Source organism: Melanerpes formicivorus, unplaced genomic scaffold, assembly GCF_026170545.1.
Source record: "Melanerpes formicivorus ecotype bairdi unplaced genomic scaffold, bMelFor1.0.p_v2 SCAF_63, whole genome shotgun sequence".
Lineage (NCBI taxonomy): Eukaryota > Metazoa > Chordata > Aves > Piciformes > Picidae > Melanerpes > Melanerpes formicivorus.
Window position 1 is genome coordinate 2,197,861 of NW_027142415.1, and position 23,472 is coordinate 2,221,332.

At 43.5% G+C, this 23,472-nt stretch overlaps 1 protein-coding gene across 1 annotated transcript; it reads left to right on the plus strand.

The window, feature by feature from the left end:
- Positions 1–558: 558 nt before the first annotated feature.
- Positions 559–10,103, plus strand: GJA1 (gap junction protein alpha 1). Its single transcript, XM_068162317.1, has 2 exons — positions 559–784; positions 6,890–10,103. The coding sequence occupies exon 2, from the start codon at positions 6,906–6,908 to the stop codon at positions 8,049–8,051; it is 1,146 nt and encodes a 381-aa protein (XP_068018418.1). The 5' UTR covers positions 559–784; positions 6,890–6,905; the 3' UTR covers positions 8,052–10,103.
- Positions 10,104–23,472: the final 13,369 nt, after the last annotated feature.

A 23,472-nucleotide genomic window follows, 5' to 3' on the forward strand; every position in this document is an offset into this window, starting at 1 on the left:
GTGTATCTCCTGTGGAAACAAACACGCTGCTCCTGGTGTGTACTTTCATGTGTGCACGTAAAGGAAACTGACCAAAGTCAACAAAGCTGTGTTCCCAACAAAAAGTAGAGAGGTCTTCAGAGGTCTTCCTCTCCTGCATGGTAGGAAGGTGGCAATGGAAGCAGCAGCTCTGCCTTCCATCCCCAGAATCCAGGAGGCTCACACTGGTTACCCATTAATCCCTTTCACACATTATTCCCTTTCCCTGTAGTGTAACTTCTGGTGCACACCAGAGAGCTAAATCGTGTCATCTGTTCCGGGCGCAAGCCCAGATCTGGAGAAAGTGCCACCCAGGTGTCTTTAGTGACCAGCGGGGTGGGGGTTGGATGCTGCCTTCCCCTTTGATTTGTTTTGTTACATCAGCAAAAGTGGACTTCAATGCCTTGGCGCTCTCCTTGTCCCCGGGCTGGTTTTGCTGTGCCTTCAGTTCTCTCCCCCCCTCCCCCGCTTCCCCCTCTCCCAGCCCCTCCTCCCGGGCTCCAACCCCTCCCTCTCCCCTCCTCTTTGCCCGTCACAGCCTTGCAAACTTGTTAAAAGCTCTCCCAGTGATCCAAGTTAGAAAAAACTTTTACGAGGTATCAGCACTTTTCTTTCATTAGTGGGGAAGGAAGGATGAAAAATCCAAAGCAGCCGTAGACTTTTAAAGTTTCGATAGACAGGTCTGAGTGCCTGAACGTGCTCTTCCATTTTTACTTCAACCCTCCAAAGAAGTATTCTGATCCAGTTTCACTGCTGAGCAGCCGGGGTAAGTTGAAATCTTTCCTTTTTCATCATTTTGTGTATCTTTTTTTCTGAAAACACTTCTTTTCTCGTGCTTGCTTTTTTTTCACCCGAAGAATTCGGTGTTGTTGGCGCTGGTGAGTGAACTTGTGTAAAAATCCGCATCTCTAAAAGCGGGAGTTCTCTTTAAAGTGCTGAGTTCTTTTCGTCATCTTCCTCTGAGTTGTTTGTTTGTTTGTTTGTTGTTTGGGTTTTTCTCTTCCCCAAATGTTCCACTTTTTACAACTTGTAACCTTGTTGCACTGGAGAAGAAGCTGCGGTGAAGTTGTAGACGCGGGGCTGAGCTACATACTTGTTGCTTGTGCTTGAGTGACTCGCTCCTCGCTGCTTGTCTCGGACTACATGAGCTCCTTTAAAGAAAAGAAAAAGGAGGGGGGTGGGGGGGGAAGAGGAAAAAAACTCGAGGTGATAAAACCTTCAAGCTTCTCTGCAGTATCCAAATTGCATCAGAAGATAGTAAGAGGGAGACCTCGTCCCGAGTTTATTCCGTTTCTGCCCCACATATTTTGCTTCCCTATGGAAATCTTGGTTGATGCCTGCAAGCTGGCGCGGAGCAAGGGTCTTAATTAGGTGCTTTGTTAAATGCTGCAGCTTCTGAAGTGGTGACTTTCACGTGGTCTTCATGATAAGTTTCCCTCTTTTCTGTTAAATGGAAGTGATAAAATCCAGACGTGGGTTATGGATTTTTAACCTGGTTTGTATATAGTTACTCTGTTTTAGCAACCTCAGTGAAGGATTTTAGAGAAGGAATGTGAGATATCATGATATGCCTTACCACGCTGGCAATGTCCGTGAAAGTCTTGGGGAGCTGTAAATGAAAGTTGTCTAGGAAGAATGTATAAGAATATTCACAATATGTGTCATGAGCCCAACATGACACATTCCCTTTACATTACCTTGAAGGCTTAAATACCAAAATGTGGAGGGGGAAAAAGAATAAATGCTTGAGCGGCATCTCTTGGAAAAGTAAAAAGCTTTTTACACTGCGGGACTTGGAGTGATTCCTTATAGCGATCGTTGCCTGCTGCTTGCCAGTACTTAAAGAACAACACGAGGAGGCAGGAAAAGAGCCTTCAGCTGAAAGACAGACGAAGCACAGAGTATCTTATCGAGTAACACGTTCTCCTCCTAAACAAGAATACCATGTGCTTATGTGTCCTCACTTTTCGCCTTGAGATAACCAGGCAGCCTCGTGAAGTGGCGGATTTTGTTTGAGGAGTTCCTTTTGATTTTTGTATGCGAGATTTATGCAAAAAAACCCCAAAACATCAACAATCAAAACCCAAAACAACGACCACAAAACCCCAACCAACCTAGTAATGGGGATAAAAATGTGCTATGGACGCCTTGAGTCTTCTGTGTGTGCATGTGTGTAGTGTGTGCACAGAGGGAGCAAGCTGGAGGACTTGAGTGAAGCTTTCATCTTGCCATTTTTAACATCTGGACAGCACACTACAACTGTAGCATTTAAGCCTCTAGCCTTTTGAGATGTTTACTGAAGTGTTTCCTTCGAAAACTTCAAAGCCAAACACTGGCAGTGACCCATGATACCTAGGAAGCATACAAATGGGAGAAGGGTGAGCAGCAAGCAGAGTTCAGGAGAGGGAAGAGAGACACGCAAGGGATTTGATTTGTGACATAAATCTAAATGCTTATACACTCAGCAGTGCAAACAGATTCAACACTGTAAAGTTATCTCGGCTCTCCTTGTTATGCAAGCTGAATAAACGATTTGCCTCTGAAACAAACTTCAGCTTAGGCCAAGGATTCCTGTGGGCATAAGGTTAGATGACATTGAGCAATGCATCTGTTTCATCACATGCATTGATGTCTTTCCGCCGGTCTCTGTTATCTCCTCCTTCTGCAACCCTATCTCGCTTGGAGGCACCCAGTCTGTTGCTTATGCCACATGTATGTTTTGGGCATCCATATTTCAAAATCCACCATCAGGAGTATGGGAGGGCCCAAGGTCCCCCTCAGAGAATTCGGCCTTTCCTCTCCTCATTCCAAAGTGAGGCAGGAAAGGGATCAATCTGGGCAGTAACACAGAGGGTAGATCTGCCTTGTACAGCTAGAGAATGGCTAAGAAAGTGCTTCCAGTCACTTTTGCAACTAGGCACTAGAATTAAATTAGGTGGGGAGGGTACAACACGGGGAGGCAAAGGCTATGGGGTAGACCTTCTCAAGGCTGACCACCAGCAACTCTAGGAGAAAACAAATAAACCTAGAGTTGTGGCGCTTTAAATTCTAGTTACTGCAACATTGAGTGCCTAATCTTTGTCTGCTGGATGAAGTGAACCAAAGCTCATCTGCACACATGCAAATGAACTACACCTTCCCAGGGGAATGTCTGGAAGGCATTTGCTGATTTTTGTAAGATTTCATAGAACAAACCTTCTCTGTTCCAAACCCCATCCGCTGCACGTCACAGCTCCTTTCTCTGCAATATTAGTTGCTTTGGGGAAATACTCAAGCTGAATGATGTTCAAGGTCCAGAATCTTGTGTTTTGTTGGCTGTTGGTGTGCATGAGCTCACATTAAAAGGTAGGAAAGGCTGGAAAACCAAAACTTTGGCCTGTGTCCCAACAGCTTCAGCCACACTGTCCGGTTCTAAATCCCATTCTAACCCTTACTGCTCTTCCATCCACTGGCATGTGACCTTCTAACACTAGTCAGACCTGGGCATGTTACCACAGCACTGAGTTTGCATTATTCCTCCTGGAAAATATGAACCAGATGACATGATGAATGCTGTCCATAAAAAACAGTTCTAGAATTTCTTAATTGTGGCTTACAAATCAAATTTCTTATATATGTGGTCATCCCAAACCCACGCAGATGAATGCTGTCCTATCTCCTGCTGCTCTATGGCTTTCCCCCCCCCCCAGTCTTTACCCACACACAGTAGGACCTGGAAGAAACCCATCTTTTAAAGAATTTACTAGGCCAGCCTCAGTCTGTGTCAGGAAAAGGTTATAATCCTGTGGAGTAATAATCAGCAAGAACTCCTGAAACACACGTACTCATCACCCGCCACGTCCTTAAGTTCCTGGCGTGCTGAAATTGTATCAATTGATCAGGTCAACCTGTGGCATCCAGTGGACCCATTTAAAGTGTTTGGAAGTGTAGAAGTTGAAGTCCAGGATGCTGAAGAAGTATTTTTAAAGGTTACCTGCCATCCATTTCAAATGGTTTACAAAGCCAGATTATTAACTAACTGTTCCTTGCAAGCCCTCTTTTTACACCTAGCAAAGAGCTACTGTAATCAGTTGTTAAAAACTGGCTTTCAGCGCCCTGAAAGTAAACAAGCTAAAGCTGATGAATGAATTTTCTCTGCAACAAAACGAAGTACTGTGCTTCATAAAGCAACGCTTAAGCAAAGGAATAATACATTTGTGCCACCACGAGGTTATCTGATTAGCAGTCCAGTGTGTTGAGCTGGTGTGTGTGGGGGGGTTTGTTTCACCGGCAAAGGCTAGCATGTAACTGATCTCCTTAAAAAAAAACCCACCCTGGTGCTTTTCAGAACTGTGTATGAGTAATTCAAGCGTGGAATGTTTCCTCCTGGAGTTTATATTGCCAGAGGACAAAACTGAAGCTTAGCAATTTTGCATACTGAAGCGAATTAAATAAAAAAATAGGTAGTAAATTCTGCAAAGATTGCAGGTGTGGGATTCGGGAGGCAAAACCTGAAGTAAATCATGTCGCGCTAATGGACCCGAGTGGGGGGTAATTAAAAGACAAACAACACGCAGCTACCTAGAAATAACACCTCCTCTGTTTTCTCCATCAAACTCCCAATCTGAAATAACATTCACGCTATAAAAAGAGGAGAGATTGCTTGAGTCTGAGGAAAGTCTGTTAAGGCAGTAGATTGGAATCATCGGGAAGCTGACTAATTAAATCAAGAAGCTGTTACTTGGAAAAAGGCTCCTTCTGTCCACTTCTGCTTCTAGGACATGGAGCGCATAGCTCGCCTTTAAAACAAACTTCACGCGTTGTATGCTTACAGGCTGTTCTTTGCTTTAACAACCCCAGCCTGAGAAAGAACGTGGTCACATTTCATTCCAGAGTTCTTTTTTTTTTCCAGAGACCTCTGCACTTGTGTGCCCGACTCCTTCTCTTGCCACCCTGAGTCCCTAAATGCAAACCAAACTTTCCTGGGAAGGACTAAAGCTAGGGATGGCTGAAGGGATGTGTCAGAGATAAACACAGTGTGCTGTGCACTCCTTCCAGATTTAAAAGTCTGAAGCAATCCTGATCCTTTGCTGGGGCTTCATTCATGTGAAGAATTAATTACAGGAGGAAGGGTCTGCACACCAGTAGGTAAAGGTCAGAGCAAGCTGACTAAGCAGGCTGAGGAAATAGCCCTGGGCTATTTTTCAGGGGTTCAGAGATAATTGGCATTTCAGAGCTATCGGAGCGAGTACTTTAAACACTTGTCTCCCATTATTCTCTCAGACTCTTTCCGATGGCAGGAACGGTGTGTTTTTATTTGGCATCTATTGTTATGGTTGAGTTTGCCAGACTTACAATCTTGTGTTTCCAGTGACTCACTGCTGCTTGAAAAAAATAAAAATTAAAGAGATCTCCTTAGTGCTAAAGCTTCCTATGCTATGAATTGTCCAAAAAAAGCTTTCTTTCTATAAATGACCTTTGCTAGGAAATATATCCATGATGTGATGGGAAGGAAATAATGTGGACACTATTGAAACTATTGATACCAGGAAGGGATTACTCAGCATGCACGGAACAAATGTCTATACCCAGCAGCATCTGCTTTAAAAGGGAAGCTTTGTGATGATGATGTCTTTTAAAGTGCCCGATTTTTACGCCGACAGTTCACCATTCTTGACTTGATCAAAAAATCCTGTCGTGAACTTCTGCTTCTTTCCCCTCAGGGACCTAGACTATCAAGTAAACCATTTCATTTCTTCTATGTCATCCTGTGTAGTTCCAGATATCCCTGAGAAGCTGCCTTGTGTCCCAGAAATGCGCACTTTAAAACAGCAGGTCAAGAGACAACAATTTAAACTTGCAGTGTTCAACGCTTGGAATGCAAAGCGCACGCCAGCAGTTGCCTTAAAAACAGAAAGAGATCATTTACCTTTTTTTCCTTGCTGGGTTTTTTTTTTCCCCTTTCAAAACATAGTGAAGGAATTTAAATACAAAAAGATGCGAGTACAAAGCTGGAGCTACAATAAATTAAGCGAGCCGCAGATAAACAGGAAAGCAGTCCCTCCAATATTGTAACATGAGCTTAACTACACTTTGTACATTGACTATTTTTGGGTCCTTCTTAAAAGTGCAGGTAAAGAAAACTGGCTTTGATCTTTCTGCTGCAAACACCAATGTATAAACTTTATTTAGATACTGAGGTTTTTTTTTCTGAAGTTGAGTATAGTATAAACTTGGCACTATTAGGAGCTGCACTCTCAAACGTACTACGCACAAGGCAGTGATATGCAAGAACTGTTTAATGTTGCTGTAGGAAAACTAGCACACGTTTTACAGTGGCAAAACCTTAGGTATCCAACCCTAACACTGATTTAGTACAACCTTTGGTAGCTGGGTTTGCTTTCTTATTCTCTTTAAGAGTGAACACAAAAATGACTGTGAATGACCTGCACTGAAAGAGAGAAATCTTTCACTTATTCTGAGCACGCTCAGGCAGTGCCACTATGAACTTCCACACCCTGCTTCAGTGGTGTGTCACAGCTGTTTCTTCCTGAGGCAGATGTAGATCACTGAACTGAGCCTGCCACTGAGGAAGCTGAGCCAACCACAGTGGCAAACAAGAGTTGCCCTGGACCCCTTGAAAATGAATGAAATGAGAAACCTCTTTTTTTCCATTGTGCTCTGGGACATTCTGTGTTTATCTTTTCTTTTCCTACTCTACATGCAGACTAGCTAAACCAACAATTTCTCTTCAGATCATGTAAAACACATGAATTTAAAATAAAGCTGACATTGGAAATGCTTTATTAACACTGTAGTTAAGTGTATCAAAGCTATTAAAGATCTGTCTTAACAATCACTATTTTTTTCTTTCCTTTGTGTCCTCCTTTAGCCAGCATCCTGTGAAGATGGGTGATTGGAGTGCCTTGGGAAAACTTCTTGACAAGGTTCAAGCCTATTCTACTGCAGGAGGGAAAGTGTGGCTGTCTGTCCTCTTCATTTTCCGAATCTTGCTGCTGGGGACAGCAGTCGAATCTGCTTGGGGAGATGAACAGTCTGCTTTTCGGTGCAACACTCAACAGCCTGGTTGTGAGAATGTCTGCTATGACAAGTCCTTCCCCATCTCCCACGTACGCTTCTGGGTTCTGCAGATCATATTTGTGTCTGTGCCTACCCTTTTATACCTGGCACACGTGTTCTATGTAATGAGGAAAGAAGAGAAGCTGAACAAAAGAGAAGAAGAGCTCAAGGTCGTCCAAAATGATGGTGTGAATGTGGATATGCACCTCAAGCAAATAGAAATTAAGAAATTCAAGTATGGGATTGAAGAGCATGGCAAAGTGAAGATGCGTGGGGGACTGCTCCGTACCTACATCATCAGCATCCTGTTTAAATCTGTCTTCGAGGTGGCCTTCTTGCTGATCCAGTGGTACATTTATGGGTTCAGTCTGAATGCCATCTATACCTGTGAGCGAGATCCTTGCCCACACAGGGTGGACTGTTTCCTCTCCCGTCCAACTGAGAAAACCATCTTCATCCTCTTCATGCTGGTTGTGTCCTTGGTATCTCTTGCCTTAAACATCATTGAGCTTTTCTATGTGTTCTTCAAGGGCGTCAAGGATCGTGTGAAGGGGAAAACCGACCCCTATTCCCACAGCGGCACCCTGAGCCCTTCCAAGGACTGCGGCTCCCCCAAATATGCTTATTACAATGGCTGCTCCTCGCCAACCGCCCCCTTGTCTCCCATGTCTCCCCCAGGGTACAAGCTGGTTACCGGAGAGAGGAACAATTCCTCCTGTCGTAACTACAATAAGCAAGCCAGCGAGCAAAACTGGGCCAACTACAGCGCGGAGCAGAACAGAATGGGGCAGGCTGGCAGCACCATCTCCAACTCGCACGCCCAGCCCTTCGACTTCGCCGATGAGCACCCGAACACTAAAAAGCTGTCGTCGGGACACGAGCTGCAACCCCTCACCATTGTGGACCAGAGGCCTCCCAGCAGAGCCAGCAGCCGAGCCAGCAGCAGGCCTCGACCTGACGACCTGGAGATCTAAGCTTCTAGCTGCAGTACTTGCTCAACTATGACACGACATGCATTGGAAGATGCAGACAGTGCTGATCTCGTTCCAGTGGAGGTGGTACTTAACAGTCTCAAGCAGGAGATTTTAACAATCATCAAAACAAACGAAACAAGCGAACAAACTTTTAAAACACTTGCTGGTTTTTTTTTTTCTGGTCGGGGGTGGGACGTGGGATTGGTGTGGGGTGGTACAGTACACGTTGGTATTTAATGTAGCTGGTTTAAAGAGCTTAAATACTAAAAATGCAAACAAAAAAAACCACAACAAAAAAAAAAGAAAAGGAAAAAGGTAGTCAGTACTAAGGTAGGGGGTTGTTTTTTTTCTAGAAAGGCTGTAAATATCTGAGTGTGTGTGCGTGTACTATTGTGTTTCTAAAGAATCTTCCATAACACTAAAACCCAGTGATAACTGAAACTCACATTTGTCAGGGTGAAGTGCTGCCTGAAGAAGAAAACAATTTTTCCTACTCAACAAGCAAAAAAAAAAAATAGATATATAAGGAAAAAAAAATAAAGCCAGGATTGCCTCTAATCATTTCCCTGTCAAGAACATTCCATTCTTAGAAAGTGCACTTTGAAGGTAAAAGTTTCCTATGTTGTCAAAAGGCTTCTGTGAGGACAATCTACAGCCTTTGAATCATTCAACACAAATTTCAGACATGGCCCACTGAGAAATACTTTGGTCACCTGCTTTTCCGGCCCTTCACACAGGGAGATTTTTTGTGATGTGCGTAAGTGGGACGGCTCCACACTTGTAGAACCAGCAGCTACACTCTTGCCCACAGAGATATTCGAGTCCTGCTCCTCACCTACAGCTTAATTAGCATCATGTGAAACCCAGTTTGCTGCCACTTAGCAGATTCAAGTATCCAGACAGGCAAGCAACTGCCTTTGGTGAATTTTTATCACACCTTTACGTACAGTAAGGGTGGACCTAGGTGTGTGGCTGTGGAGGGAGAGGTATGCACAAAACACCCTGGGGAAGCACATGCTGAGAACCAAACGCACAGACTTCCTTGCAGTTGACACTTTCTCATGGGTATTGTGAAGATATGGGCCACTAAGGTGTTTACATTCTCTGACTCCTTCAATGCAAGCGAAGCACATGTCATTATATTTTTTTAATCCTATAGACTATTTTCCATGTGTCCCAAGTGGATGCTTTTTTAAAAATGATTAAAAAACAAGAAAAAAAACAAATATAAAAGGGCCTAATCCTGGATGTCTTGCTCTGGAAAAAAAGCTTTCTTTTTATTTTCCTCCTTTTTTTTCTTTTTTTTTAAAGTCAGTGGGAGTTTTGCCTAAATGAAGGCTACAGGATCGAGGCCAAGATGTAGCGAACCATGTTCTTACTGGCATGAATGATTTTCCTTTCGTAGAAGTTAGGGGTGGAAAAGACCCATTAGGTGATCTAGCCAATCTCCCTGATAGGTAATAATGATGCTTGAATGATAGAAGATGTAGTACTGTAAGCAAGCTTTAGTCTTTTATGTGAGGAACTTAGAAGAACTGCTTTGTGCTGGATTAATAATATGCCTATGCGACTTTTGCAGCAACTGGTATATTTCTGGTTCTAAATAGTCACATTTACCGAACTGTAACGCCCGCTCCGAGTTTTGACAGTTAGGTCTTTCTAGATGGCTCTAGCAACTTTTAGTGTTTACACTCAGATTGGTTTTTTTTTTTGTTTGTTTGAAATGCAAGTGAAGTTGAAAGGATTTTTTTTTTTTTAAAGAGTACAAGTCCAGCTAATTTATTTGAAATGCGTGCTCAAGAAATCTACCAGTTCCTTCAAATGCATAGCCTCTTAGCAGAACACGGATCGACCAAGGGAGTACCTAGCTTGGTTTCATTTTGCAGCAACACAGATAAATTCGTTCCATTTAATACATGATATTAATTTGTTTGACATTCCATGTTAAACTGCTGTTGTGTTCAACTTCATTGCATGTATGCAACCATAGTCCATCGGATCATGTTGTCTGGAGAACATTAGTCAATAAAGTTTTAATTTAGTATAAATATATTTCCTAATTGTCTTTCACTGGTTTACATGCCTTATTTTGACTTTTATTTTTCAGTTTTATGATTCAAACTCCTTCCTCCCTTCTTTTTTTCCCCTTCTCACTCTACATTTTGGGACTATTTTTTTATTTAATCCACTTCCATTTACTTTGAATCTTGTCCCGTGAAGCTTCATTTCAGATAAACCCCTCACAACAGTGGAGAAACAAGCAACATTTGTGCCACTGCTGGAGCAGAGTCATACTCAGTATGCACTACTGTAATTCAGATCTTGCCCTGAGCCTCAGAAAAGATATATTTGTTTTCAGACTACTATAAAAGAAGATAGTAAGATGCTGTCACATAATTTTCTCAAGTAATTTTTATACACAGCCTAGCTCCAACTTTATGAAATCTTTGCCTGTGGTTTAGTTTACTTTTCTCTCTGTAATCCCCTTGCTTGACTGACAGTCAATTTCAGTATCTGGAATGAAATCCTCATTCCTTCAGTGCCGATGTGACAAAGGTACTGATTTTGATTGGGCTGGGATTTCACATAGCATCTGCAATTTCCCTATTACATACAGTGCTGAGCTTTCCAGCTTTCGACTCCAAAGGAAAGATGCTTCATTTGAAAAATCATAATGTGATGGTCATGCAGTTGTTGTACAGCTTTCTACTTCCAAATTTCCTTGTCATTTTAAGTGTGAGTTCTTCCCCCCCCCCCCTTTTATTAGGAAAGGAGGGAAATAAGCAGGATAGTGATAGTGGATTTACAGCTCTGAGAGATCCCACACAAGCACCAGCCTGAGGAATGACTCCTTGAAATATTCCTTAAATAACAACAATTAGCCATATTGACTTGTCCTAGTTCATCTGTCCAAAGGGAAGGGCATTCCAAGCATTTTGTGAGGACCATGCCCTTGGAAAGGTGGATACAGAGGTAGCCAGAGAAGGGCTCACCCTGAGAAACACTGTCACCTAGACATACTGATTGTCAGGTACATCCCAAGTGAAAGACTCAGTTCCTTGGGGCATCTGGGACAAGTGATATAAATTAGTGCTTCAGTGCCAATGCTCCCTGAGTGATTTTTCTGGTAGTTGTGCACATGTGTGCATATATATGGTAAAAGGCATTGCATGGGTAGTTTCTTCCACCTGGATTTATTTCTGTGGAGTGTGTTTATGACACACTTCAAAGTCATTGCAGTGCCAGTTTTGTTTTCCATCCACCCAATTCTTTATCTACTTTCTCCCAGTGCATCCCTGCAGTAGCAGTTGCAGCTGACAGAAAATAATGTGATATTGTGCATAGTTCTTAATCTCTGTAGAAGGGCCTGTTAGATACTGACTTGAAGCTGGAAAAGATGTGGGAATGCACATCTATAAAGGTGCTGACATCAAAAGCAGAGTTACAAACAAAACAGCGAGAGCCCCCAAATTCAAAACCTGTTAATCCTTTCAGATTTGTGTTGCTGTGTTGTGCAGAAGGGCTTTGAAAAAAGTCCAATTCAACCTAAGCCTTCCCCACCCTGCCCCTGTAATTTGGGATGTTTGTAAAGAGTAAAGATAGAAGGACAAGTTCCAGACAGCCTAAAATCTATATGCAGATCATGTAATTTCAAGGTGTTTTAAATACAGTGAGCACATGCTGAAGGTTATTTCCTAATTTAGAAATGAAATCTCCATATTTAAATTGGAAACTACAGTAATAGTTTGAGAACCAGAACAAACTCCCAATGTACCTGTCACACCCTCTGAAGCTGGTCACTTTCAAGTGCTGTACTTGTCTCGCCATTCCAGAGCCATGGCTGGCTGAGGTGCTTCTGTTGTACACTCACCAGCTCTGCTGGAAATGACCACCGTGCTGGTGTTTTCCCCAGACAGGTGATGTAAGGGGTAGAGTTTTGCAACTCAGATCTGGGAGTCAATCCAGATCCAAAGTTACCCTGACTGCTTAATGTGGAGTTGTGAGTATGTCAGATCTGCACCTCCTCCAGTTTTGATGGCAGCTGTTTCTACACTGCTGGATCAGGACTGCTTTTGAAGCTTCTTGTAATTCCTTCATGATTACCACTGCTCCCTTTTCCAGAATTAAAACAGGGCAGCAAATAGGATTTACTTTCCTCATGTAGAACTTTTTCTGCTTATTGCTAATCCAAACCTGGCAGGACTGAGCCTTCTACTGAGGTCAGGAGCTACCCAGATATACAATATTTATAACAGTGTATTATAGAAATAGTCAGATGGACCACAATATCCTTGAAGATGTCTCCCTTGCTTTCTCATGCTATACACTGTAGCCATTTGCAGTTAGATTTGCCAGAGGACTGACAACTAGGGTGGGGTGAGTGGCCTTTGAGGATTTCTCTGCCAGAAAAAGCAGTCCTCTGATGGTACAGAGCTGCTGAACTACCCTTACATTACTTTCATTTCTACTGCCAACATGGACAATAAGATCAGAAGCATAAACCACGTCTGAGAAATCACTACCTAAACGTGTTCTCTGGCTCAGTCTCATGAAAGTATTTGAGCATTTTCCATTTTATTCTAATTCATTCTGACATAATGGCTGCAGAAACTCGTGGCTCTAAGATCAGCTTTGCAAAGAGATGACTGTCTTTCCTTGACTTAAACCATGTGCCCAAGGACATATTCACACCCAGTCTCTGTCAGTCCTGGAAAGTGTGTCAGATGCAAATTACATGATGCCAGCACATCACTAGATGGAAACAGGAAAAGCTTAGTGGTTCCTGTACTTATTTCAAAGGTATTTTGATAGACACACAAAGGAAAAAAAAGGAATGTGCTTGTCTTAAACTTTCTCTTAAGTATTCCTTAATGTGCAGCACTACCAGGAGACCCTATGCAGCAGTAGGCACTGTGCAGGTATACACAGCCAGCATTATCTATGGGTACTCTGTCTAGAAACTGTTTGAATAGAGTTCTCACTTCCAAACTGGCTGCCCTCACTCTTTCCTCCTGGTAGCCAAACTGCTGCATCCGGCTTACTGGATCTCTGGAATTTGCAATGCAAAGGCACCTTGGGCAAAGACAGACATGTTTCTACAGCAATCGTTTTGGGTTAACTCCTTTTAAGCTCTGAAGAAGCACAGTGCCGAAGCACAGTGCTAGAAGATAGAAGCAGAGAGTCTGTGTTAATAATACACGGGCGAGGGAGTCAACTGGTCAGAAGTAATGGCCTTCTGGCGACTGTGGACTCTCCTGTCACATAAAATGACTGGGTCTCTGCTACAGCATTGAGGAAATGTGCATAATAAAGTGAGACGTGGGCTTAGACCGGTATAAAAAGGAAAATGTTCAGACATTTAAATTGCTCCTTGAAACCAGCCTAGACCACAGTTGCATACTTCCCATTAGAACTGAGAGAAAATCCTCACATGAGTTCCAGGGTTTCAGTCATTTAAATCAGCATCAAAGTTCCTCTCTATTTTAGACAGAAGCAGATTGGATCCAGAAAGGTATAGTATGATGTCTGATTTTCGTTGGTATAACTGCTAAGGGGAAGCTTGTGAGTGAAAGCTAAGTCTTGAATGCTGACCACTTGAATTTGTGTCATCAAACTATTTCCTCACAACTTTCTTTTTCCATAACTATGTGCAGAGGCAAGTTGGTGAAAAGTAATCTAAAGGTTTGCTTCCTTTTGCAAACAGACTTCAACTCTGAACATGTAATGGAATGCATTTGTGTGTGATGTCCACGTCAAACTTGCACAGGACTGCAGAAGGGAGCGTGGGTTGGGCAGCTGAGGAGTGAAATCTCCGCTTTGCCTCTCCTTATCCTTCTTACAAAGTTTTTCATATCCCAAACACCTGAGCATTTTTTTCCATGCTACTGAATGTGCCTCTGTTCTCAGCAGCTCTTCTGTGAGCTTTGCTTGGGTAGGAGGAGTCTTTGCATTCTCCTCTTCCTCCTTTTCCCATTATTAATATAAGCTCTGTAGAGGAATCCATAAGAAGCCCCAAGTATGTAAGGAAATACAATGACAGTTGATAGCCAAATGGTGCAACCATGGCATATGCAGTAATTCTCCTACATGTCTGCAGCTAACTGAATAGGAAAACAGCATGGAAAATAGCTTAAGGGATTAGAAAAGCCTCTGGATACTTTAGCATCTTAGAGCCACCAGTCCTTGCTGAAACAGGCTTTTTCAGCCTCAGCTTCTGCTGAGTCATAGAATTTGCTGCCTTTGAAGGTTGAAGTAGCTTGGCTCAAATTGAGGTTGTTCTGGAAAAGTTCAAACCTTCACTGATGAGTGTATTTGCATGCTATTCTCAGTGGTATTTACATACAATAGGACACCTTCCACAGGGAGGCCTCTTCAAAACACAGGCTCTGCTTGCACTTTGAATTTCCCTACTCAAAGGGGAATATTCAGAATTATCTATGTGTCACTACTTCAAAGAGTTTCACTGGGAGTACTCTGCCACATATTTGGGAGACTCATGGTAGCTGTTTGAAAACTGAATGCATAGGCAACTGTAAGATTGCCACCTGGGTTTTGTGTGAGGAGGTGAAGAAATATTAAGCAAGAATCCTACCTACCTGCTCTGACTTGGTGTATTTCTATTGACCACAAGGACTTTCTGTTGAGTGACATGAGATGAAAACCCTGCTCTAAGCTTTATGTAGTACCTCCTTTTATTTATGTCCCTGTAGTTTTACTTCAAGAGCACACAGAGGATGCAACCATGAATCTGTGGACCTTGCTGAGGTCTAAGACCATCTCTGAAGAATGTCTTCTGCCTCTATTCAGGTCATCTGTAACCCCCAGCTCTGTGGGATGTAGACTGACTACAGCATTTTACCCATCAGTGATGGGGTGGGTATTCAGTTAGTGCTGCCTAAGGGGGTGCAAGTAGAGAAGCTTAATTGCTTCTCACAGGATTTCCTGTAGAATTGAGGCAAACTTGTCAATCATCTTCTGAAAAGTCTAGCTGTAAAGGTGGGAAGGGATTTCTGCATGGGTGAAAGTGAAAACCAGACATTCACCCCTCTTGCATTCTGGCTCGAGCTTCAGCTGAGAGCTGTAATATTTGGAGCAAGAAGTGGTCCAGCCTCTTCTCCTCGGTGTCAAGTGACAGGACTAGAGGAAATGGTTACAAGCTGCACCAGGGGAGGTTTAGGTTGGATGTTAGGAAATACTTCTTCACTGAAAGACTTCTCAAACATTGGAATAGTTTGCCCAGGACAGTGGTGGACTCACCATCCCTGGAGGTGTTGAAGTGGTGTGTAGACCTCGCGCTCAGGGACCTGGCTTAGTGTTGACCCTTCAGAGCTGAGCTGAGGGTTGGACAGGATGATCTTTGAGGCTTTTTGCAACTGGCTGTATTCTGTGACTCTGTGATATTCTTAATTTTCTTCTCCATTTCTTCCATGCAGCCATCTTCTCCCACTGCCCACTTCTTTTCTGCACAACATTTATACAACAGGTATCTCATGTTTGGTACTGAAAAAGCCTTCAGCAGTGATTTTTTTTTCCCCTTGCATCATGTGGTAAGGAGCACTTAAATACTTTAAAAGAGCCTGCTCCATAAATATGTATTAATTACCAAGCTGATGTTTCTCCTATTTCCTCCATCCAGAATGAGTGAATTAATGCCATTAATTTCATTCAGAATGAATCTCACAGCTGTTAACGACTGCAAGTTTTGGCTCTCAGCTTAGAAAAGACTCCTCATAGGAGTCCACATTTGCTTCAATCAGTTTCTTCTTTGCAGTATTTTGTAACTAAGGAAGGCAACAGAAGAGCTCAGAAGGCTAGTTATCTACCTTAACCAGATGGAGCAAAAATACAAGGACATGGAGTTTGTCCAAATCTTCCTCCTACCTGAGTCCTAAAGGGACTCAAAGCCAGGTTTCCAGTAATGGTTATGTGTGCTGCATAAATACTAATAAGAAGAATACCCGGAGTTGCACTGATACAGCACTTTTCATCTTCAAAGGACTTTGAAAACCCTATATAATTAGTGTGCTATGGAGTCATCTCATAACGATACTGCGTGAACTCCAGTACTCCCCGCAGCGGGAGCCAAAAAGGGAATCTGAACAGCCACAGAGATTATACACAACCTCCACCATCCCTGCCAGATGAAATCGAAAATGCTGAACAAGGGTATTTTAGTACTTCACGCAGGAGAAGGATCCACAAGTAGCAGGAAGCCAGTCTCCCTCAGATAAGAAAACAGGAATGTTTTCTTTGCTGGTAATCTACTACTTCAGATCTCTAAACACATTCTACCTTGAACTATGTCTCAGTCAAGCTGGCAGCAGATCACAGGTAGATTATCTCGTGACAGGGAGACTTCATCTTCATGCAACTAGAATATGTCTATTCTTCCTTTTTTATTATTATTATTATTTAATTATTATTTTTAATTATTTTTTTACTTGAAAAAGCTGTAATTTGAGGCAGCCAAAGGGGATGCAGACACAACAACTATAACATTAAATAGGTTTCTACAGACTTTAGTGAGACTCCAGAGGAGCAACTTCTCTGCAGTACACCACTGGCAATCCAAAGTCCAGCCGAGCAGAATACAGAATACAGAATTAACCAGACTGGAGAAGGTCTTTGAGATCATCAAGTCCAACCTATCACCCAACACAATCTAATCAACTAAACCGTGGTGCTAAGTGCCTCATCCAGTCTCTTTTTACACACTTCCAGGAATGGTGACTCCACCACCTCCCTAGGCAGCCCATCATCCAATCTCTCTCTCTGTGAAGAATTTCTTCCTAACACCAGCCTAAAGCTCCCCTGGCACAGCTTGAGACTGTGTCCTCCTGTTCTGTCACAGCTTTAAAGCACAATTTAAAGATGCCTATTTTCCAAGTATTTCCAACATGCTTACAACAGGTTGTTGTGAGCGTTCAGGAGCTTGCTCTTTAAACCACCTTGCATTAGCTGGAGATTATCATCCCAACAGAAGTTTGGAAACAGCCTTTTCAAAGCTACCTCACCAAGAAAATGGAAGGCTAAATAAATAAATGAATAAATAAGCAGTGGTAGCCCATTCAAACTGGCAAATATAGCAGTGCAGAGGAACAGAACACTCTGGATAAGGAAAAATTGGATTTTCTCTCACAGCCTCACATGTATTTTCTCAGCAGAAAGGTTAATCTGCTTTACTTGCCTTTTCCAGGTAAGTTTTTCATATAGAGGATTTAATAGGGCACATGGATACCCTTTTAAAGCATATATAACCTTGAGTTGAATAATCTTGAGACTAGATTTCAAGAGCTGTAATCAGGCAGAAGTAACTCTGCTTCCTAAGCTGTTAATGGACACATGCATCCACATGCCTTGATTTTTGCTCCATTTTAAGATCAGTGTTTTTTTTCAAGAATAAGACTGGTGTTCTTCCCTGTTATATTTGAATATTACACAAAACCATAAACATAACCATATGTCAAAATGAGGTTTTCACTGATGAACTATGGTTTGGACTCCAACTACTTGCTTTTATTTTTACTGCTTCTTCCCTTTGCTTTAGGTGAAAGATATTCTCTCTGTCACATCTGGCAGATTTTTAGCCACTCCTGGCCTGCTTAAGGAAAAGTCAGCAGATGACCTCGAAGAGCATGAGAGGTAACTCCTAAAGCCTTCTTTTCTCTCTCCCGTGGTGCATCAGGACAGTTTCATCAGCACAGCCACAACAACCAGCTATCTGCAAATTAGAAGTAATGTTTTGGAAAAGCAGCAAAGCAAGAAAAGGGCTGAGGAAGAGCAGCAAGATGAATCATCTGGGCAGTCCTCCCACATTTCAAGCAACCACAGCTGTCTCAGTTCTCGAGCAAGAGAGGTTAGCCTTCCACCCCTGCTATTTTTGCAGTGGTCGAGCTGCAGGTCTCAGAGCAGGAGGAAGGAAAGGGAGTGACTAGGCACAGCTACACGAGAGGTGGTATAGGAAAAAGAGTTGACAACAGGGAAACGGATGTTTGAAAAGAAAGAGCTGCACTGCAGTAACTGCTCTGTGATCTCCCTGTGTGCAACAATGTAGAAACTGTGAGATTACAGCTTGGAAGGTGCTGGAGGTGAGAAACGTGGAGCTTAAGAGTCTCCAGGAACTCATGGATTTTCTCTGGGCCTGACAGTACACTGTTTTAAAACTCTCAGCAGATAAATATGCTTTGCCTCCCAGTTCCCAAGCAGTACCCAGCCATGCAGTCCAGTGCAGTGGCATGAGGAGGAAACTCACTCTCCTGTTTCCTTCCAGATTCTGATTTATCATTTTCAAAGCCATTTGTACAGCTGTATTTTCCCACTGGCACTCCCTGTCGACCCCCTGTTTGGCCTTGCTTTGTCTATTATCTGTCATTGCTTCCTTCTGTCCCTCTGCTCATTGGTCAGGCACACCCTGCATGGCTTAGCACAGTGCAGCTACCCAGGGGTGCAGGCAGCCCTAGGACTGGGGGCAATATTTCCACATCCTAGCGACGCTGTGGCTGACTCAACGTGTTCAACAGAGAAGGTGATGCTGCTAGCCAGGGCCAAGTGCCACAGCAGTGTGGCTGTAGCACTTCCGGAGCTGTCACACCCTGTTGCTCTGAGTCACCAGGAGCCACTGGCCCAGGCTACTGCAGGGTGGACAACCTCAGAGAGCAGCATCAGGCTGCTGCCCACAGCACACCCGTCCAGAGTCTCCTCCCACACTGCTCCTTCTTCCAGGTACTACTTATTCTCTTGGATGCCATCTGCACTCTGTGACATCTAAGCTTTAAATGCCAAGGGCTGTTCTCTTCTTTGTACTGTTCTCCACAGAGTCATAGAGGATGGAAAAGACCTCTGAGATCATCAAATCCAACCATCAACCCAATGCTACCATGGCCACTAAATCATGTCCTTAAGTGCCATGTCTACACGTGTTTTGAACACCTTCAGGGATGGAGGCTCCACCACCTTCCTGAGCAGCCTGTTCCAATGCCTGACCACTCTATCAGTAAAGACATTTTTCCTGATATCCAATCTAAACCTCCCTTGGTGTAACTTGAGGACATTTCCTCTCACCCTATTCTCTGTTACTTGGGAGAAGAGACCAACACCCACCTCATTACAGCCTCCTTTCAGACATTTAGAGAAGGCTATCCAATTGCTCTGGGCCATACTCAGGGCTATTTACTCAAATGCAAATAGCCACTGGCAGCAGTGTGCAAAATGAGTAATTGGTCTGTTAATAGTTAGATGCATCGAGGAAAGGAGGAGGCTTCATTTTGCGGGATTTTGGAGCCAGAGTGTCAGAGAAGTGATTCATTTGACACCTGTGTGCTTTTGGGCCCTTCAATAAATTTACAAGTAAATGAACTGGAAGTTTTATGTAGTTTTCTCCAGGCCACATTCCTCATGAACGTGCATATTTCTCATAGACTTTTTTAACTTCCTTCACTCTTGAGAAGCTTCAAACTTCCATGCATTTTCTAAACTCTTCAGTGAAGTTTCTCAGGGTGACCTGCTGGCACTGATGACACTTAACATCTGATCTGGGACTTGTCTGAGCCGAGCCAATAGCAGTGACTGCAGGAACAGCAGAAGACTCAGGGAATCTCCAGTTCATGGCTGAATGACCTTGGGTGCTGGATTTCCTTTCTGCAAAATGCTGATGGCAGTCCCATGCCTTGTCTGCCTTATACATGGAAATGTGGGGACAAGGAGATGAGTAGTGTTGTGCAGAATCAGGCTTAGCTGAGATATAGAGAGAGCTCCCCTTCCCCAAAGGGATACAGCCCTTGCTCTGACCTGTCCACTTGGTCCTCATGACAGAAGAATCTGGATCACTGATCAGTCAGTTCCTGCAGAGATTTCATGTGTAAATCAATATCCTAAAGCAAGTTCTAATCAGTAATAATTTAAACCAAAGCTCACTGAAAACTAATGGCTCAGGAAGAGCTTCATGGACTGGTGTAGTCCAAGCGGAGCAGGTGACTGAGCACCGTGTCTGCCATCCCTACTGACAGCACCATTGTTTGTATGTCAAAAGCACACAGACAGAAATTCAGCTACCAAACCCCCCTGCTACACTTGAGTACTGCTGGTCAGAAAGTTTTCTCTTTTCCATAGGCATTTCATTATGCAGGAGCAAAAGGGAAAGTGGAATTAAGTGGAATTCCAAGTGAAAACCTTAGAGAAAAAGGGAATGCACTCGTTTGGAAAAGGTACCTCAGGTCTTTGCCTCAGTTGCTGTCTGGACTAAGCTCTCCTGGCTGCTTTCCAGGCTACTCTGAAGGTCCCGTCATGCACCATGTCTGTTCCCATGGTGCATCCCAGAAAATCCAAAATATGTTGCACCAGAGGGAACATTCTTTTCCATTCATGAATATTCACAAATGCTCAAATGCCAGCCTGTTCATGGGACCTGATACATTAAAAGTCTTGCAAGTTGCTGTTTTGGGTTTTTTTTTTTCCCATTAAATGCCCTGATTAACTTGCATGTCCTAATCGAGAATGGCGAGAGTTTCATGTTGAAGGCTGATGACTGAAAGTAAGCAGAAAGGGGAAGCAGGTGAAGCAATTTGAAACAGAAACTTTCATTGCCATCTGGATCGATGAGATCTTTTTCTTACTCAGGTTCTACTGTAGCCTAAACAAACAAATCTAATAAATAAATAAATAAATACATGAAAAGTGTCACAGTACATTAGAGTAGAGGTTGGAAGGGACCTCTAGAGATCATCAGGTTCAACCCCCCGGCCAAAGCTGGATCACTTAGGGTAGTCTGCACAGAAATGCAACCAGGTGGGTTTTGAATGTGTCCAGAGAAGGAGACTCCACAATCTCCCTGGGCAACTTGCTCCAGTGCTCTGTCACCCTCACTGTATAGAAGTTTCTCCTCATGTTGAGGTGAAATCTTCTATATTCAAGCTTGTACCTGTTGTTCCTTGCCTTATTATTGTGCACCTCTGAAAAGACCCTGGCCCTCTCCACCTGACACCTACCCCTCAGATATTTATACACATTGATGAGATCCCCTCTCAATCTTCTCTTCTCCAGACTGAACAGCCCCAGGTCTCTCAGCCTCTCTTCATAGGGGGCACTTACACTAGATCAGGTTGCTCAGAGGCTCATCCAGCCTGGCCTTAAAAACCTTCAGGGAGGTTTTAAGAAGAGGAAAAAAATTAAAATTGCTACATTTTTCCTCAGTTTCTTCACAGGTGAAGAAATCTCACACAGAGTGGTTGTCGTGCTGGATGCCAAGCTCACCACAGGTAGTTTGATGAGGCTCTTGTGTCCCCATGGAGAATTTGGTGGAAGGAAAGCAGGTGGCTGAACTGCAAATGAAAGCAAACAGGTCTAACTCCTGCTGGAAACTCCTGCTGCAGGGTGGGGAGCCTCAGCGATGACGCTTACGTGCCTGAAACCTCGCCAGCTTTCGTTGTCTGGTTGCTCCTGCGCTTGATGAATTGGCTCGCAGAATCCCTCCTGCGCATACCTTTTCTTGACACTTTGGGTGAGCGCTACCTCGGCCTATTTTTAACAGCTGCACTTTCCATGATTAGACTTTAATGCTATTTATTTATCCAAACTGAACCAAACAATTCCACATAAGCTGAACATTCCAGTGGGCATCACGCTTGGCCACGCAGAGGAGCCTAAATCTAGTTTAAATTACATTCCTTGAATGGTAGAAAGCGCTGGGTCATGTGCCGAAGCTTGGTGAAGAATAACAGAGTCATTCTTTCACAGATTGCAAAAAACCCCAACTTTTTAAAGGAAAAGATAAACAGGTTAAAGGTCTCTCAGTGACTGCGCTGTCTATACATAGCAATTACTCCTTACTTTTTCCCCTCCCTGCTCCTGGTTGAAGGCGTAGTGCTCGCAACCTCTTCATCTGCCTTAATGGAGCCAGGTATATGTTATAGGTATAGAGGTATATGTTCATTGAAGTCAAAGGGGATGAAAAGCTTGGGATAATTAGACCTGGCGTGTCACTCAGTTATGTGCTTACAGACATTTGAGAGTGTGAGGCTTTTTGCTCCCTCCCTCCTGCACAGGTAACAAAGGCAGGTGTGAAAATTAGACATGTCCCCAAACCACCTTTTGCCAGACGAAGAGAGCATCTCCTCAGATCTTTGGTGTCTCTGTTTCTGAGGCTTTGTGCCAGGCTTCCTGCTTGGAAGGGAGAGCAAGCTTACCATTTGCATACATGTTAATACAACAAATCTCTTATGTTAAAATTAGCAGTGGGCAAACTCTTCCAGTTAAAACAAGAATTGTCCTGGATTGGTGCTGGTCATAGGATCATAGGATGTTAGGGGTTGGAAGGGACCTTCGAAGATCACCAAGTCCAACCCCCCTGCCAGAGGAGGACCATAGAATCTAGCACGGGTCACACAGGAACACATCCAGATGGGTTTTGAAAGTCTCCAGAGAAGGAGACTCCACAACCTCCCTGAGGAGACTGTTCTAGTGCTCTGTGACCCTCACAGTGAAGAAGTTCCTCCTCAAACTAAATTCAAGCCAACTTTGGTTTTAAGTTTTCAAAGTAATAAAAAATATTAAGCATATGATATGTACATAGACACAGGCTCAGGGATTAGAAAAAGATGTATGTTGCACCTGGAGCCCCAGTTTTGTGCATGCACATGCATGCAAGTGACTTTATTCCCGTGCATTATACTCTGGTGCCATGCACTACTCCCTGTTTTAATCAGGCAGCGACATATCCAAGAGGCTGCAGTGCATAAGGGCTCCGTAACCTGCAGAACGTCACCGCTTGATGCAGCAAGTGAAGAAAGTTGACACGTGTTAGTAGGACAAAGCTGGCACCAATTAAACCACGTCCAGCACATTGACTCCACTTGCTGGAACCAGAGTCATCCCCAAGTGTTGTTTTAGGAAGTGCAGCCAGCCCTGCCTACAGCAGGATGTGGCTTCCAAATATCACGCATTGCATACAGTGCATTGCGTAAGCTGGAAGAGGGGATGAAGGGTGGAAGGGATGAGGCTCCTCTGGGCTGTGACCTCAGAGGAAGATCAATTGGGTGTACATGGAGAGCACAGGGATTATTTGGAGCAGTGGGGGGAAGGGAGTGTTTGTGTCCATTATTTCACACATCATGAAATTCATTTCTCAGGAATTTTATTTTAGCAGCCCAGAAACAGATCGTTCCCATGTGAGGTTTCACAGCACCAACTGTGAACTGAAGGGTTGGGGTTTTGGTTGGGGTTTTTTGTTTACATCTTCAGCTGCTTCAGGGTGGGTGAGTGTGTCTGTGTCTCTGCAGTTGTGTACACGTGTTGATAGTCACGTGTGCAGGTGTGAGGATGTCCACCCTGAGTTTAGACCATCTGCCTAAAATTGAATGAAAATAATTCCCCTGCTTATAGCAGCTCTGACCTGGCCTAAGGAGAGCAACACGTGGTGCTGCTCAGC

Excerpts from the sequence above, each read along its gene's own strand:
- GJA1 (XM_068162317.1), top strand. The coding sequence starts at position 6,906 with ATGGGTGATTGGAGTGCCTTGGGAAAACTTCTTGACAAGGTTCAAGCC.